Here is a 17,507-nt window from a genome sequence, read left to right as displayed (position 1 = left end):
ACCAAGTGTTTGAACGCTGTTGTGGTGCGGAAGCCTTCTGTGCTATGAGCCATAGGAAACACCCCAAACTGTCTCTGTGAATACAATTTTGGGAAAATGGTGTTATTTTGTGGAATTTGATTCCAAATTCGACGAGTGATTTTCAACTCAAGACATTTTGTGAGCATGTTGTATTCTTCTTGAAGAATCTTGGAGTATCATGCATGATGTTTGTACATTTTCGATTTATTTCAGCAGAAAATGGGTAATCGTCGTTGGGAACATTTTTGATAGTTTGTCAATTGTCAATGAAAAACTTGGTAGTCTCGAATGCTATTCAAGGTTGTATGATTGTCAAATTGATTGTTGAATCTCTCCATCGCATGATCACCAAAGAAATTTGGGATTTTCTACTCTCTTGTCATTCATTTGCCCTCAACTTTGAGTGTTGTATAAATCGTGTCGTAATTTGTCGAATCAACAACCAACTACAGATGTACAACCTTCATCATAGGTTGAGAAAATACAACCTCAATGAATACTATGACTTCACACCGCACGTCCAAACACTCACAGCAACAACCACATTGATGGTTCACAAAGAATAAGAGAGCCTTAGAGAGTTGATTGGTTTGTTTTGTTTTTTTGAAATTCCATCTCGTGATCGTTATATTCGTTATTTTCTTTCACCACCACATTTCGAATGTTTCAAATCCCACAAAAATTGATCAGGAGGTGCAACGTGGTATGGACTCTCGTGTCTCTTCTTTTGAGGAAATTTGTATTCCCTTAATTGATAATTGAGAAATTCTCTTCGAAATTCATGTTCCACATCCTTATAATCCACTTCATACTGTGAAATTCGAATGATATGAGGTCGTGGGGGCAATGATTTGGAGCTTGGACGTGTCATTCCATCATACAAGTCTCTTGCATCCTGATGGTCCGAAGAGGGTTTAACAGTTGGACGCTGCTGAGACTTGTTGTCATCAAGTTCCAAGTTCTTTAAGCCAGCACTACTTTCAAGTGATTCATGAGCGGTGGTATTGTTTTCTGAAGAATGACTCGAAAGATTGGTTGAACAAGAAGAAGAAGGCAACGTTCTTTGAGAATCGCCTAACAAGTCTCCAATCGAAGAGGAAAGCATGGTTCCATGTTCTTGATTGAATTTGCTGTTAGAATGTAAAGAAGGTAAAATTGGAGCACTTGAAGAGGTTGTCACCACTCGTGTGAATGACGAAGTGCATTTAGAGTTCGAAGAATTCTTTTTCAACCGTTTGGAAGAAGACTTTTTTGTAGGAATCATACAATGCTCCTCTTCAACGATGGTTGTTAAATTCGAAAGATTGACTTGTGACTTGGAAAGGACCGAGCTGTGGTGTCGATACAGTTGTATCAATGGATCTTGAGAAGAAAGTTGCTCTTCACTATTGTTCATCAAGGTGTGATCTTGTTTCGAATTCTCTCTCACATTACAAGTTCCTTTCTGTAGTGGAAGAGATTTCTTCTCACCTTTTGGATCGTTTTTCATTTTTGGAAATTGATATCGAGTGGTTAAATAATACTGAACCACATATTGTTTCCACAAGATTGGATTTTCGAATTCCAAATTCATGATCAATCTTGCCAATTGTCTGTTCTCCATTTCTAACAATTCTTGTGAATCGACAGAAATGACACATTCATTCGAACAAGATTCACCTTCACTCGAGGAATTGTCATTTCTTGCACAATCATTAACATGGAAAGAAAAGGAGCGGCGTCCATTTGGTGATACTTGTAAAAAGAATGGTTTTTCAGGAGAAGAGCAAGGTGTTGATGCCTGTACGGAATGAGAATGTCCCATAACGAAAGGAATGACGTGCAGATAACTCTCAGTATTTGAAATGTCAATTTTTTTAAATTATAATATATAAGCTAGACGGTTCGAGGTGGTGGCCATTGGTGGTGAAGATGTCACACCATCATCATGTTTCTGGAACATGGACTGAGATGGGCATAATGAAGAAAATGAAGCAATTGGATCATCAATTTCGAAATCATGAGGTCTTGAAACAGAAAAATTTTGACACTTTCATGGACGTGTTGGTGTTCTTTTTTAGACAAAAGACGAATACGGTAGGTCCTATGAAAAGGGTCAAAAGCAAATGACCACACACACACATGAGTGTCATCTCCCTCAGCCACTCATGCTCACAATGATCACAAATAGAGCAAGACAAAGCCAACAGATAGAGACGCAACTCAGGATGGATTTAGTCTCCGGGCGTTAAGAGAAACTTTTTTCGAGGAAATAAATCGCGACCAACAGAGCTTAACAGTGTGTTCATATATAGGTGTGTGTATGGAATCCATTGATGATGAGACTCCAATGGTTCTCATCATGTACTAATTCTTTATTATTCACAATGGTGCTGTGAAAAACATGTTAATTGTTCTTCACCTTCTTTTGAGTGTCGTGAGAAATATTTGAGAGAGCGACTCTTCTTCAAGTACTCTCTGCTTGTTCATATGTGTGTGTATTGAATATGTGATGAGAATAAATGGAACATTCCTTTTGAGAAGACAAGTTTTTGAGGGATTGTATCATTACTCGATGATTATCGATCCTCATTTCTAATTTTGATTTTACACAGCTCGAGTATTATTGTTGTTGCAGTAGTTGTGGCTTGTTGTTGAATTCTTCTTGGATGATGCTCCATTACCAACAGTTGCAACCACATAGCTCGATGTATACGTGGTGCAGAAGCAAGCGTTTTTGAATTCATACAAAATGCCATTCATCCATGGGTCTTGTTGTTGTAGTCTTTGTTTTCTGCAAGCCTGAGAATTGACAAGTGGCATTTCTGCTTCACTTCCAACAACAATCACGTTCAGGATGGAGGAAGAGACATTGGAAAGAGCCTTCTTCTTCTTCATTTTGTTTTGCTTTTTAATACCATTCGAAGAAGAAGGATCCTTGTTGTTTTCTGATGTCGTAACCACTGCTGCTGTTGTCGATGGAGAAAAAGAAGGCAAATTATTCGTGAGTGGAGTGTAAGTGGCATTTGACAGGTGTTGTGAATTTGGATGGAGATTGGTGGTAGTGTTGTTGTTGCAACAAGATGCGGTGCTGGAAGCCATTGTGGATATGAAAATTATTTACTGAAGAAACAAGATAACAGAATTGTGTGAAAGAGTCCTATGGAGTGGAAGGGAGGAATACAACGAATAATTTGAAGGTTTTTTTGTTGTTGGTTGCGAATAAGAGCATGAAAAAGAGCTCAGTTGACTTCGTGAAGATTGAGAGTTCTTTGGTAAAGTGGGGATTTTAGATTGGAAACTGTCATGCGAATCGGATGGCAAGTGAAATTCATGGTAAAAAAACGAAATGACACTTGACAGGGTGATCCAACTCCTTGGAGCTTTATTTCTCAATTTTTTTTATGAGGAGGAATGTTTAGCTTTGTTGGAAATGTTGCGGTCCGTCTTCAGTGACAAGGGTTGCTTTAGGGGTGATGTTAGTACTTGTGTGTTCCTTATGAGACGAAGTAGTGGGGAAAACGTTGGCAATAAAAGTTTTCTTGCAATGAACGTTTGGGAGATAATTTTCATCAATTTTCGGCAAAGACTTAAAAGAAGGTGTCTGGTGACTTGACTTTGAAACTTTATTTGAATCCAAAAGAGTTGGAGAGGAAATGCAACGAGGAAATTGGATCACAACAAGAGTTTGGAAGCTCAACAAAATTACCTCAGGGCAAGTCGAGAAAGCATTATTTAATGGTGGCTGCTTAGTTTACAACAATTATTGTATTCTCAACAATGATACCTTGTGTGATGATCAAGTTACTTGAACAAAATGATGGCCACAGAAACGTTGTCATCACTCTTCTTTTCAAAAACTGCATAATCAACCATACGTTCAGTCAAATGAATCAACTTTTCACGGGTGGTTCTTGGAATAGTCTTTGGCTTTTCTTGGATTTCATTTCTTTCAATGAATTTCTTCTTAAATTCGTCCACAAAGTTTGATGCATGTCTCAAAGTTTCTTTCAAGCGATTGAATTTATCATCTTGCAACATGACTTGCTTTAAATCCAAACCATTTCTAAACTTGCTCAAGAAATAATTGTTATATGGTGATCCTAAACTTTCAATCCATCCTTCAACGTCGTTGGCGTCCCATTCATCGACCTTTTTGTTCAACCAAGTAATCCTGATTGGTTGCATCAAATCGCTAGAAATTTCAGTTTCATTGAAAATGTCATACTTTTTGAATTGCTCTCTGACATATTGTGTTGCCTCTTCATTTGTGAATTTATCCCACAAACCATCGCAAGCCAAAATCAAAAAGGATGGATCCTCTTTGTTTCCTCTCTTGAAACCTTCCAACTTTTTTCGGATAATTTCAGGAACACAGCAAACTGCCTGTTCTTCAGGCTTCTTCTTTTCATTGCCCTTATAACGGAAATCACCAAATGCACGTGCAACAGCAAGGTTACCGTTCACACGATTCATGGTGACTGTGCAGTCAGCAGCCTCGATTCTCTTTCTCTCAACTGGATAATAAGTTATGGCATCGTCAAAAACAACAATCACGAATTCGAGAATTTACATAATTTCAAATTCCATTAAAATTATATTTTCACATCATGGTGTTAATGATTAAAATTGAGCCAATAAATTTTCAAACTTACCCTCATTCATTGGCTTTTGATCGTAGGACATTTCATAAGTTTTGCCATTGTGATACAATACACAACGAGAGTCACCAACGTTGGCACAAATGGCCTCGACCTCATTATCGCTAATCTTGACAAAGCAAGTGATACCAGTTGAACCACTTCCGTTGAATGGACTAATTCCTTTAACCTTTTCCATCCAAGTCTTTAACTTTTCATCGAGAGCCAAGTAGGAGCGAATAATCAAATCGTCGGTCAATTCCAAATCTTCTGATTTTTCCAAGTGCTCATCAACAACTTCAAGAATGTGCTCTGCACAAAATTTGGAGCTTTCATCTCCAGCGTGTCCATCAAAAACAGCGAAAAAGTTCAGAGATTTGTATGAGTGAGGCTTTTGTTGGAGGGTCTTCAATTCATTTTGAATATTGAGCTTTAAACTGTGAGCGTCCTCCATTTCTGGTCTGGTACCTTGCATACCCACGCAAACACAGTAGGCTTCATCGGACTCGTCAAAGTGAGTATCTTTGGTTGGAACTGGATGTCTGAGACCCATCTGTTATGTTAGAGGGGTGCGTGAATTGGTTGTCATCATCAACATGAAAAAGTACGGCACACGTGCAAGACATCCACATTTCGTTATGTAACAAGAGCAAACATCACGCAGTAGCATAAGAATTAACAGAGTTTTCATCGTCAGTCAAAAACGACAACGTGAATAACATGAGATTGATTATGAGATAATGTACGTTGTTGATCGTTACATTCATTTGTTGTGAACCAAACAATCAAAATCAAGTTGTTGTTATTATGATGAAAAAGTAGAATGGATAGTAAAAAGTCCAAACAGCAACAAGCATCCGTACACGGGAATAGGTTCACATGGAAAATAGATTAAATTTAGAAACAATTTGTGTAGAGCCGTGATGATGATATTGTTGGTCATAAGAATGTTGTTGTTGGTGAAGAAGTTTAGGTTGTAATTCAAAATCAAGACACAGAATAGTGGTTGATAGCACGATATCATCATCAATATTGATGATAAAGTTGAAGCAGTAATGAAAGAAGATATTGAAACGGAGAATGGTAATCCAGGACGAGCCGATGAAATTCATCAAACAGATCATCAAGTGCAACGTCCATAAGTAATAATTAGAGTCCAAGTGTAGTGGGATTAATTAGACGAATTATTATAATTGGAGAAGAAGAATCAACCACACAATCAATATTTAGCAAAACAAAATCAAGCTTTCAAAATGAGAGCAAGAAACAAACCTCTCTTCTATTTTTCTTGTTGTTTTTTTTTCAATATTTATCGTCACTTCTTGTTCGACTGATTGTGAGCTCTCTTGAATTCATCCTTCAAACGAGAATCAAAAGTATACTTCAAAGGAAGAGATTGAATTGGTTTATACATCATCATCCCATTCTCTCTATTAAGAGAATCAAAGGTCATTCAAGTCTTGTCTCTTCTTGTGTGCGGGAAAAGATTCGTCTCTTCTCCTAAAAAATAACGAGCGAATCTTTTGGAATCTTTTAGGAGAAGCCTTGTCTTGCTTCGAGGGTTCGTGGCAGTTCAATTAACTAACCTCGAGGGTTGTCGTCGTGATGATGATGTCGTTTGTGCATGTCTTATCATGTTTGTGGCAAATTATTCGTGATGATGATGATAATGATAACCACAAAATTTGATATTGTTTTATTATGTACAAATACCTGATTCGGAAGTTGCGTGTGGTTGCGCTGAAAGATAAGTTTGCACACACAAGGGACCTTCCTCCAGAACAAAGAAAGAGGCACTGTCCCAATTCTCTCCCTTCTGCACCTATACACCTATACTTCTGCATTTGACCCATTCGACAGTAATTCCTGTTGTGTGACTAGAGACATCCGAATTAATAATATATCCTCATTGAACATTCCATCAAGAACACAATTCTTCAAATGATTAGTCTAGAAAATAAGAGACTCTGGCTTTGGATTTCTCTCGTTTTAACCTTGTCATTTATTGCCTTTGGATGTGTTTTCATTATTTGTTCGAGCATTCTCGTGAGTCGAGTCAAACAATTTCCACCCATTGAAACCTCAGTGAGTACAACATGCACGGTCATGGATCCCAACATTAATTGTCAAGTACAACAAGTAGAAGATTTACTTCACCAACTTGACAGTGCTCATGTTGAACAAGAGGCATCGAATGGCAATTTATTGGACCTTACTCAACCATGGTCAACATCCATGATGGAGACAAGCATGAGGATTGATCCTGTCAGTACAAAACCCTCTCTCATTCACAAAATTTCTTCTCAATTGAATTCTAAACATGCATCATTTTTAGATGATCATCACATCAATAAGGCAAAAACAACAACAACAACACCTTTTACACTTCTTTCAGATCTGACCAAAGAACGGACCACAAGTGTCCAGGGAAAGTGTTTTGCATTGGTTCAATACGACACCAAGAACATGGACAAGGAATTTTCAAAATTAGAAAGTGTCACATACTTTCCACATTCTTCATCAAGTCCTCAAGCTCAATATACCAAAGGACAAACCGTGAATTGTTATTTTGACGAATTTAGACCTCAAATTATTTCCTACGAGAAGACCAGACAACCCATGGAATATGTCAAATTTTATGACATTATGCAAATTGGATATGTGGAACTTGCAAGTGCAGGATGCTTGTTTTTATTTGCCATATTTTGCTTGGGAATTTCATGTTGTTGCTCGTACTTGTACAATCGATCATTGAGAGAATATGCTGGATTGAAACCCTCTTCGGGAAGTCTGCCTTAATGATCATGTCGGATGTGTAAGTGATTCAGTAAAGTTTGATTGTCTTATCTTGGACAAACTTGTAGTGACAATCATAGGAGTTGGAATGCATTGGTTTATTTTTTTTACAGTGTGACAACCCTATGTGTACCCTCTTGCACATAGAGCGCAGCATGCATGTGTTAGGATATGAATTTGTGAGGAGGAGGCGCATCGATGGAATTGAGACATAGTTTTCCTTCTTGAATTCAATCCGTCCCACACGCTCTTTAAACACTCGTCGATTCTATTCAAAGGAGATGAAAGTCCTTTCAAGGTGGCCACAGGTGTAAATTGTTATGAGCAACATTGAGGTGGAAAACAGCTCCTTATTGTTTCAGGCAACTAACCAAAACAACACTAACCTTTTCACACACATTTTATTTTGATAAGTCAAGTAACAACCGGGAAGGTGGTGTAATGGTAACATCGCAGCCTCCAAAGCTGTGGCCGGGGGTTCGATTCCCCCTCTTCCCCTTGAAATTTTTGATTTTTGTGTTTTCCTCTCCTGATTTCAATCTTTTAAATTTTTGATTTAATAGCAACATTTCAATAAATTTGATTTTTTATTGTGATCCTCTTTGAAGTTTCACATCACTCGACAAATTTGATACACCAACATAAAGTTTTCAGTTGAATTGATGAACTGGGTCACAACATCTTCACATCACTCTTCAAATTTGGTATCGTAGAAGGTTAACTGGAATAGAGAATGCAAGCTTTGTACAAACAAAAGAAGGTTTTGACATTTCGCGTTGTATTTTGGGGAACGTCTTTGCACTAGAGATTACCAGTCCCTCTGGGAATTGGCTTGATCAAGCGAAGGTGCAAGGAAAATGATGTTTTGTAAACTGCTGTGCTATCATTTTCCTGAGGTAATTTGTAGTGAAAAGGTATCTCGATGTAATTGGTTCTCTGTTTTTCGTTTAAAAAAACTCTCAACATTCAGAATTCATGGCCATGACACATAAAAGGGCCAACAACAGTCCCGCAAACAAGGCTCATCATCATCAACTAGGAATTTCATTGAAACACCAAAGAAGATTCAAATTAAGTGTCCTTTGGTTGAACAATGTATCATCATTGGCGAGTCATTCATCATCATCCAACAACCAAAAGATGAAGAATGATTGCCCAAACCCTCTTATTGCAAGTGGTGTTTGGCATCTTTATTTCTTAAATCCTCACAATTTAGCACAATGATTTGGACCTTCATATCTTTCTCGATGGCTCTTATTAATCAAATATCCTTGCATGAGGATTATATGTCACCTAAAAGAATCACAAGACTTGAATTCAAATTCCGTATAGATATCCTTGCTTGCATGAGGATTACAGAACACAACACTTAAGATTTGAATTCTTCCACACTTTCGTTCCATGTGTTGCAATCATTTTCAATAATCTTTTTTCTTTCACTTTTCACATAATCAGGAAGATATTGACAATTCCGTTGAATGAGACGTTTTAAAGGTTCATCGATATTGCTATTATTCATTTTGGCACTTGTTTCCACAATTTCATAATTCAGTGCACCAATAGATTTCAATTCTTCTTCAACCCTATCAGTGGTCATCACCATTGTTGCAACATTTGAACAAGTCCTAGTAGTAGCACCATGCAACACTTGATCCATCTTATTAATCATGAATAAAATTGGAACATTTTCATCGTCGTGAATTCTGAATACTTTCCGAATGAAATAACAAGCGTCTTCAAGAGATTCCCTTCGATGGACATCACACACAATGATAAAGCTGGTACATTTTCGTATGTAATGCTCAGTCATATTACCGTAATCATATCGAGAGGTATCATCGTACAGAGTGACCTTGAAATTAAGACCGTTAATGGTTAATAGTTTTTCAAATGAGTCATCTAAAGGTGGATCATAATACTCGTCAAAACGATTCTGCACAATTCGACGAATGATACAAGTTTTCCCCACACCCTCTAATTGTGACAATTATTCAAAAATTTCAAATGAATAATGAACATTAATAATTATTTCAAAAATTTGAATGTTGTTGGGCATTGATTCATTTCACGCATGACATATCATTCCATTCTATTACATCCACAAATTCCAACATCAATGAAACAATTCTCTTACCTGGTCCAAGTACGAGTAAGGATGGTGCTTTTCTGTCGAGTGTGTGAAACCTTTGTTGATGTACTTGGCGATTTAAAAAACGATTCATAATTGCAAAACATTTCTTATAGGTTCGTTTCGATAACATGTTCATCACATCTGGTTCAATAAGATTAAAATTATTTTCTTGTTGAAGAAGATTCCTTTCATTTGTCGTCATTGTCAAAGTCTTCATCATTGTTATTTGACTCTCAGAAAATCCAGACAAACACAAGACAAGAGGTTTCCAATAATTGTTCTCCACATAATTTCTATAATTTGTATTCATTGAAAATTCCTTGCATATTAAATCTAATTTACACAATTCCATCACATCATTGGTAAATGTTAATAAATTCCGATTTGAAATAGAGTACAATAGAAAATCAAAAATTCGGAAAATGAGTTCTGGTGAAAGTGAGAGAAGGGCAGAGGTCATGATTTTTTTCAAATGAAAGATGACAGTTTTGTCTAAATTGTTTCAAAATAAAATACTTTTAGATATTCCCTCTTTACAACATTTTAGGTCATCATGATGTACACCTAAAATGTTGTAAAGATCGCTCCTCATTCAAGACATGCCTGATATTGGAATCCATTGTTTCCGCCCTGTGGTAAATCTAAGATATTAATTTCATTTTCCAAGCTCATGTAACCTCCAAAACCAAGTTCCATTCATCGAATTCGATTGAATTTAGAAGAGAAATGGATCCAACTATAAAAAAACCACGAACCATTCTTGCACAAAATTAACTAAAAAAAAATATTGGCGATTGAGATCTATTTCTTTTATCTCATATTCAAGCAAAATCATCATCATCATGGGCAGACATCATCATCATCATCATCATCGCGGCCATGTAGGAGCTGGATTGGTGGGCCTAGGATTGGGTCTATTAGGAGGAGCTGTTATTGCTTCTGCTGTTTCTAATACACACAGTTCTCCAACCACCGTTACCACCACCACAATACCTTCTTCTTGTTCCGTGTTTTGGCATGGTACTTGCCCAAGATGGATTCCTGTTGGATTTGTAGTGGTAAGTGAATGAATGTAATTTAATAGATTTGAAAAGCCTAACCCATTCAAATTGGTTGATATATCATTCACTCATTCATTCATTGATCATAATCAATAATATTGGATGAACGAATGATCTTTCTTGATCATAATTATGATCAATGTTTAAACAATTTTCACGAATATAGCCTCAACATTTCTATACCTACCGCAGTACATGGATCTCACAGGCTCAATCTCTCTTCTATCAACATACCATGTTTGGTGCCAATTACCTTAACAAACGAGGCTTTAAGAGAGCCATGGCCTGTCTTGGCTTGCACAAACATCAAGCCAAACATTTGTTTTTCATGATGGATACAGATCGTAATGGAGTGATCACTCTCGATGAATTCATTAATGCTTACTTGTTTGTCATGTCGGGAGGAATGACCTACAAGGGAACAGGATTTATGGGCATGAGTGGTGTGATTTATCCAACAAGTTTTGCTTTGAATGTGCAGGTTCAACCTCCTCAACAACAGGTCACAACCACTACCTCAACGTACCACACCACGAACACACCAAATACTACTTGTAATTATCAACCTCCAATGCCACCTGGTTACCAACAACATCCTCAACCTGTAGTGACTTCAACTGTGTATTATCAACAACCACAACAACAACAACAACAACCAGGATATTATCAGCCACCACCTTATCAACCTCCATTTAATCCTCAGTCGGCCTATTTACCTCAATCACAACCACAGTATGTGGCAACCACTCAGGTCTATCAACAACCACAACAGTACATTTCACAAACATCTGTACCTTCACAAAATCAAATTTATCAACAACCAAATACTTTTAATTAAAAGACTAATCAGCAGCATGATTATGAGCAATACTGAAATCTTGAGTATTTATTAATAAATTTGATTACATCCTTCAAACTTTTAATGCAAGAGTTGCCTTTTTGAATGATCATAAGCACTGTCGCCATGACCTCAGTATTAACCCTTAATTGCTCTCCATTTAGAAAGGTCAAGTTGAATGCCAACTAAGCACTTTCACCATGACCTCAAGTAAGGTTAATAATTTCATTGTTGAAACAGTAACGAAACTGTATTTACTCAATGAAATTATTTCAGTATGGGAAACTGTGACAAAAAGATTATTGATGCCGTTTCACATGTGGCTCATGCCCCTTCACATTCTTTCCAGCCAATCTTGCAATATCTAACATTTTCATGGGTTGTGCATGCAGAAACATATTCGTCAAACTATTGGGTATCCAACCGCAGGGATTTGATAGAGTCGAGTAGCTCACTTTCAAATCTCCATTCTCCAACTGTTCGTATCGTTGTGACACAAAGATATTATTCGCTCTCACTGCTGACTTATCAATTTCAAAATGTTCAGGAGGTGTATAAATCTTATCAATACTTGTCAAGACCACATAACTCTCACTCGGAGAAGTCTCCACAACTTTCAACACATAAATAAAATCTCGATCTGAAACAAACGGACCTGTTTCAATTAAAAAGTATTGAATGAGAAAAGTTCCATCCTCATCGGTCCATGATTCAATGGTTTCATTTCGTTTCGTGAGAGGATCCATTACGCGTTTGATCTCGAGATCCAATGAAAGAAAAGGTTTTCGATATTCCTCTGCTGTGCAAGATTCTACGAGAATGTCTCCTCGAATGACGTAGAGTCCATCAAATCGATGTTGATCATGACTTGTATAGACTTTTAAAATTAATTAAACAAATTCGAGGATATTCACCATGGTGATAAAAAAAAGCAATAATAATGACGAGGTCAGTAAAGTGAAAATAAATTTCCGAAAAAGTATTCACAAGGACAGGAAATCCATCATTGGATTAAAATCGACCATATTCACATTATCATTGTACATATTTCATCATTTTCCAAATTCATTCATTTACATCAATTTTCAACTTGTGTACTCACCTGCCACATTTTTCTTAGTATGTAAATATTTCAATGATTGATCCTCATGAATGGCCCTATCGGAATTAAATTCTACACTCAATTTAAATGCTTCCTTCCACTTTTCTTTAATTTGTTTTTTAATTTCATCGGTGAGTGAGCTCCTCATTTTGAAACTCTTAAGGATGAATGTCTTTTAGGCACAAGAGAGATATGAAATTCTCGGTCTTTGCTTTCAATATTTTTTTTGTTGTTTCCAAAAAAACCTCAAACGAATCTCTTGTTAGGTTGGGAAAAACAACGCAAGCAGCACCCAAAGGAAGACTCCACTGGGCATGTTCAATTCAATTCCAAACACTCACTTCTTCAGTTCTCTCAAACTGTGTCCTGAATCCTTCTTCCTCTTCTTCATATATTAAAAAACAAACAAGCCAAAGAAAAAAATGTCCAAGCTAGTGCCTGCGTTTTTTCTTCCACACCACTCTCACAGCCAAAGAAAGGACTTATCGGAAAAAGAAGAAGGAAAGGCCACTACTACTACTACTGCTGGGGCAACCACCACCACCACCACCACACGGAATTGTACTACAAGTAGAGATGTTCGGGTACATTCCGATCCTATGAGTAATAGTTCTCCAACCAACCCCATTTCATCCACAACAGCAACAACAACAACCACTAGTGATGACCACCACACAAAGAAACACATGAATATGCAGGAAAATTCGGCATTTCTTGAATCGGAAGATATATTCACTTCTCATCGACATAAAAAGTATCACGGAAGTCATCATCACACGAACAGTCTTCCAAAACAACATCCACTGGCTCCGAAAACAAACTTTAGACACATTATTGTATCACAATGTCCCGAAGAGAAGGGTATTACAATTATTAGGATTAATCGTCCTCATGTGAAGAATGCCGTCCATCGTCCATGTGCCGATGAGTTGTTCCAAGCTTTTTATAATTTTGAAAAGGATGAAACTGCCCTTGTGGCCATTCTTTATGGAGGAGAAGATATGTTTTGTTCGGGCGCTGATTTGAAAGAAGTGGCGAAAGGAAATATGAATCAAGTAGAATCTGCATACGAAACATTGAAGGGTCCAATGGGACCAACGAGAATGGTCTTATCTAAACCCGTTATTGCAGCCATTGGTAGTGGTTACTGCTGTGCTGGTGGTTTGGAACTCGCCGCGTGGTGTGATTTACGAGTGTGCAAGAAAAATTCAATTTTTGGTGTGTTGTGTCGAAGATTTGGAGTGCCTCTTATTGATGGAGGAACAATTCGATTACCAGCTCTTCTAGGCCTTTCACGAGCAATGGTAAGTTTCGTGGTGCATTTTCACAATGATTGAAAAAGGACAAACAACCTTTGAAATTTAAATTATAATTTCTCATTTGCACAATGTTGCATGTACCTCACCGTTCTTCTTCTAATCATTTGGAAATATACCCTGCTTGAATTCTCAATGATTAGGACTTGATATTAACTGGACGTGAAATTGATGGTTGTGAAGCATATAATATTGGCCTTGCAAATCGATTAGTATCTGAAAATGATAATGTCTTGGAAGAGGCCACTAAATTAGCCAAACAACTCTGTACCTTTCCTCAATTGTGCATGAGACACGATAAATTATCAGCTTACGATTCAGTGTATAGCCCTCTTCGAGCAAAACTGCAAAAGGAATACGAGTATGGCCTAGCCCCTTTGAATATGGAAACACTACAAGGCGCCCGAAAATTTTCTGAACGACAGTCCAAACTCTAAAGTCTCCAACTTTTCAAGACGTCACCAATCAATTTTTAATAATTGAGACCGAATCTCCAGAGCTGTACAGAGCTACGGCAAAATAAAACACATCGTCCTCTCCATTAAGCTTTTTGCAAAGATCAGAGAATGCAATTCCCAAGGGTTGACCGTTTCTAGCAAACGATAATGTACCATTGTATCGTAAATCCAATTGAACTTTGAAACAATCATTGGTTCCACATGCCACTCCATCATAATTTAACGAGTGAAAATTGTGGCACGTATGCCCATTGTACAAATAATAGCACCAGCCTGTTAAATGTGTCCATAGAGAGTGTCGTGGAGTGAAAGCAATTCAGTGCCATATTTATAGTCATTGATTAATAAATAAAAAAAATTAAATAATGCCCTTACGTCTTCTTGTTACTTACCATTCTCATAATTGAGGTTACCATTTAAATTCACATCACATTTACAAATTCCAATGTTAATTATTCCATGTATGGTCTTATTCACCTTAATGTGCAGCTCCTTTCGTTGTCCCATTCTCACCGGTTCAACACATAAATTGACCGACCATCCATCTGTATTCACTTTGCAAAGAGTCTTTTGATCGTTTGAAATTTTAAGATCCTTGCCCTATAGTTGGAAACATTCATGTATTAACATTCATGTAAATGCAATGTGCGTGGTAAATAATATTTCGAGTTCATAATATTGAGAAATAGCAACAGATGATTCAATAGTATATGTTGCTCTTTTAGATGAATTGTGAATTACACTTACCATCATTAACACATCAAATCCAGTCACAATACCGCTTACATGATGTCTAGGTTTTGTGCTAATAAAATCATCCTCTCCATTATTGGAGGCTCCAATCACTTCAGAACTGTCGAATATGGAGGTAGGGCTCAGAACAGAAATTTGTTCCAAGTTTTGAATGACGGGCAAACTTGTATTGAGGCTTGGCGATAACAAATCTTTCGAATCTTTGGCATCCTTACTATTGGCGAGTGATGTGATCAATGCTAATGACGGCTGACTCTTATGCAGTGCTAATTGTTGGTTGGCCTTTTCTACTTTTTGAACAATGGTGTTGAGTTGGCAGCTCATGGCCTTTGCAATTTTCTTCAGTAACTTGACTGTTAATTCCATATCTGGAACGTATTTTTCTGGGAGAGAAATTAAATGATTCAAACAACTTGGTGATAAATATTGTAACCGTATGTGATTCAAAATGGTTGGAAAGTATTTCTTTCGTGTAGCAAAATCGTATTCAATCCATTGCAGAGCAGCATGAAGAATATCGTCTTCTGTCCTGACATTTAGATCATCCCTCGAAAGGATGCTCAATACAGTCTCAATGTCTCCAATGAGATTTAACTGTCCATTCTTACAAATAATGAAAAACTTTTGGGCAATAAATCGGCTCGCCTTAGTTTTGAGTGATTGATACTTGGAATTTTCTAAAAATATACATGATAGTACATTGAACTCATTCAAATTTTTCTCTAAATAAGCTTCACAGAGTGTCACTAAATCTCCAAACATGTACTTGTCAGCTGTCTCCAAGAGAGGAGCCAAATCGCATTCCAAGCATTCAACTTGAAGATTATACATGCTCTGTATCATGATACAAAATATTCTGACATCTTCATATCCAATTTCGTTCACGTTATGATCATATCCTTCACACTCAATCACAGAGTGGTCATAGATTTCTATTTGAGTACTCGTTTTCTCTTTCATATCACCGAAAAACATTTTCATAAAAAAGGGGCTGTATAAGGCTAAAATTGCCTTATTGACATGTAGCTCAGTAAATGTGACAAAGGGCTTCTCTGGCATTGTTCGTATCGAAAGCTCCTCCTCGAATTGATTTGCATTTTGTAAGCAATGTGGTAGCATGGTGTTGCCACTCACTCCATTGCCGCATGTGCTGGTGGTAATACTCGATGAAGAAATGTTGACGTCTTCAGCTTCGGTACTCGAAGACTCGTTCTTTTCGCTGGTAGAGTTATCACCAGCATTTCCGCTTGTGCCCAAACAATTCAATAAATTCAATTTTGATGAATGTTTCAAAATTATTTTGAAATCACTCAACTCCGCATTATTAAACAAGGAGGGTATTTTCGAAGAATGCTCCTTTCCAAATGTCAGTTTTGCTTTTTGTAATTTTACATTATTTTCAGCCATTACAAAAACATAACTCCTACTTTGTGAGGATACCGATGATGGTGAAGAAGGCATTCTCTGTTGTTGTACATTCATTTGCAAAGTTATATTATTATTATTATTTGTCAAATTATTCTGAATATGAGAAATACTCATGGTAGTCACTAGAGAGGTTGGATCGGAGACAGATCTTAAATGTTGTAGCTCAGCGCTGAGTTGACTTCTCGCTGAGGACGGTGGATCAGCAATAGCCACGTAGGAAGAGGATGAAGAGGGATTGGTTGTGGTAGGTAAGTTTTGGCTATTTTCATGCACAAGTTGAGTCATGTCCAATTGATCCATCACAAGCCTAGCTTCGGAGGGTGAACCGATGGATAATGGTGATGATTGCTGTTGTTGTTGCTGTCTCGGAGAAAGATGATGGACATTATGTTCCGATGATGATCCGCTCTGATTATTGTTGTTATTCCTCTGTTCCCGTAATGGAGTAGAAGATCTTGAGAGAGTCCGACCAAGACTTGTGCCATTGTTGTTCTGATGATTACTTTCCAAATGTTGATGGGAGGAAGAAGAACAGGGTATGAAACGAGGGGAGTTGGTTGGTGTGCTGCTGTTACTTCCTGTGCTCGGACTGTTGCTCTCTCCACCACTCAGAAGGCTGCTCGTCGAGTGATACGAAGAAGACATTTTTTGTTTTGTGTCTGTCATCGTGATATCATCGGAATTGAAGGAAAGAGGATGGTTTCAACAAGTGTTCCGAAAGTCTTTTTGGGTCAAGTTCAATAAGCGGGTTCAGTTTCAATAAAATCATCTTTTTGATTGGCTTGGTTGCTTTACGAGTGTTCATTAGAGTGATTAGAATGAACGATGAAAATTAGCCTCAATTCACCCAATGTACTACATTGCAGCAGGCCACCACTCTTAGATAAAGATCTTGGGCTCTTAAGCCTTTGACGCGCGTCCAAGGTTGCTCAACACTCAACATGCACACTCTCGTTTATTTTTTCTCTTTCAGGAGAATGGACA

At 37.4% G+C, this 17,507-nt stretch overlaps 9 protein-coding genes across 9 annotated transcripts; 3 read left to right on the top strand and 6 right to left on the bottom strand.

Moving 5' to 3' along the window:
* Nucleotides 1-655: 655 nt before the first annotated feature.
* On the bottom strand, nt 656-1,825 carry FDP41_011111 (uncharacterized protein; the record flags this gene model as incomplete). Its single annotated transcript, XM_044701485.1, has 1 exon — nt 656-1,825. The coding sequence occupies one exon, from the start codon at nt 1,823-1,825 to the stop codon at nt 656-658; it is 1,170 nt and encodes a 389-aa protein (XP_044567846.1).
* Nucleotides 1,826-2,607: 782 nt separating this feature from the next.
* On the bottom strand, nt 2,608-3,102 carry FDP41_011110 (uncharacterized protein; the record flags this gene model as incomplete). The annotated part of the gene is made up of 1 exon (XM_044701484.1): nt 2,608-3,102. One exon carries the CDS (start codon nt 3,100-3,102, stop codon nt 2,608-2,610), a length of 495 nt encoding a protein of 164 aa, XP_044567845.1.
* A 702-nt stretch (nt 3,103-3,804) lies between these two features.
* FDP41_011109 (uncharacterized protein) lies at nt 3,805-6,276 on the bottom strand (the record flags this gene model as incomplete). Its single annotated transcript, XM_044701482.1, has 4 exons — nt 3,805-4,517; nt 4,656-5,193; nt 5,913-5,919; nt 6,227-6,276. The coding sequence occupies 4 exons, from the start codon at nt 6,274-6,276 to the stop codon at nt 3,805-3,807; spliced, it is 1,308 nt and encodes a 435-aa protein (XP_044567844.1).
* A 305-nt stretch (nt 6,277-6,581) lies between these two features.
* Nucleotides 6,582-7,439, top strand: FDP41_011108 (uncharacterized protein; the record flags this gene model as incomplete). Its single annotated transcript, XM_044701481.1, has 1 exon — nt 6,582-7,439. One exon carries the CDS (start codon nt 6,582-6,584, stop codon nt 7,437-7,439), a length of 858 nt encoding a protein of 285 aa, XP_044567843.1.
* A 1,366-nt stretch (nt 7,440-8,805) lies between these two features.
* FDP41_011107 (uncharacterized protein) lies at nt 8,806-10,027 on the bottom strand (the record flags this gene model as incomplete). The annotated part of the gene is made up of 2 exons (XM_044701480.1): nt 8,806-9,410; nt 9,571-10,027. 2 exons carry the CDS (start codon nt 10,025-10,027, stop codon nt 8,806-8,808), a joined length of 1,062 nt encoding a protein of 353 aa, XP_044567842.1.
* A 382-nt stretch (nt 10,028-10,409) lies between these two features.
* FDP41_011106 (uncharacterized protein) lies at nt 10,410-11,466 on the top strand (the record flags this gene model as incomplete). The annotated part of the gene is made up of 2 exons (XM_044701479.1): nt 10,410-10,625; nt 10,795-11,466. The coding sequence occupies 2 exons, from the start codon at nt 10,410-10,412 to the stop codon at nt 11,464-11,466; spliced, it is 888 nt and encodes a 295-aa protein (XP_044567841.1).
* Nucleotides 11,467-11,765: 299 nt separating this feature from the next.
* Nucleotides 11,766-12,716, bottom strand: FDP41_011105 (uncharacterized protein; the record flags this gene model as incomplete). Its single annotated transcript, XM_044701478.1, has 2 exons — nt 11,766-12,343; nt 12,569-12,716. The coding sequence occupies 2 exons, from the start codon at nt 12,714-12,716 to the stop codon at nt 11,766-11,768; spliced, it is 726 nt and encodes a 241-aa protein (XP_044567840.1).
* Nucleotides 12,717-12,990: 274 nt separating this feature from the next.
* FDP41_011104 (uncharacterized protein) lies at nt 12,991-14,321 on the top strand (the record flags this gene model as incomplete). Its single annotated transcript, XM_044701477.1, has 2 exons — nt 12,991-13,872; nt 14,028-14,321. The coding sequence occupies 2 exons, from the start codon at nt 12,991-12,993 to the stop codon at nt 14,319-14,321; spliced, it is 1,176 nt and encodes a 391-aa protein (XP_044567839.1).
* Nucleotides 14,322-14,349: 28 nt separating this feature from the next.
* Nucleotides 14,350-17,168, bottom strand: FDP41_011103 (uncharacterized protein; the record flags this gene model as incomplete). Its single annotated transcript, XM_044701476.1, has 3 exons — nt 14,350-14,615; nt 14,735-14,942; nt 15,090-17,168. 3 exons carry the CDS (start codon nt 17,166-17,168, stop codon nt 14,350-14,352), a joined length of 2,553 nt encoding a protein of 850 aa, XP_044567838.1.
* Nucleotides 17,169-17,507: the final 339 nt, after the last annotated feature.

Source organism: Naegleria fowleri (assembly GCF_008403515.1).
Source record: "Naegleria fowleri strain ATCC 30894 chromosome Unknown tig7, whole genome shotgun sequence".
In the NCBI taxonomy this organism is placed as follows: Eukaryota; Heterolobosea; class Eutetramitea; order Acrasida; family Naegleriidae; genus Naegleria; species Naegleria fowleri.
Note: the sequence above shows the minus strand (reverse complement) of the source record. Positions and strands in the feature narration are given on the sequence as shown.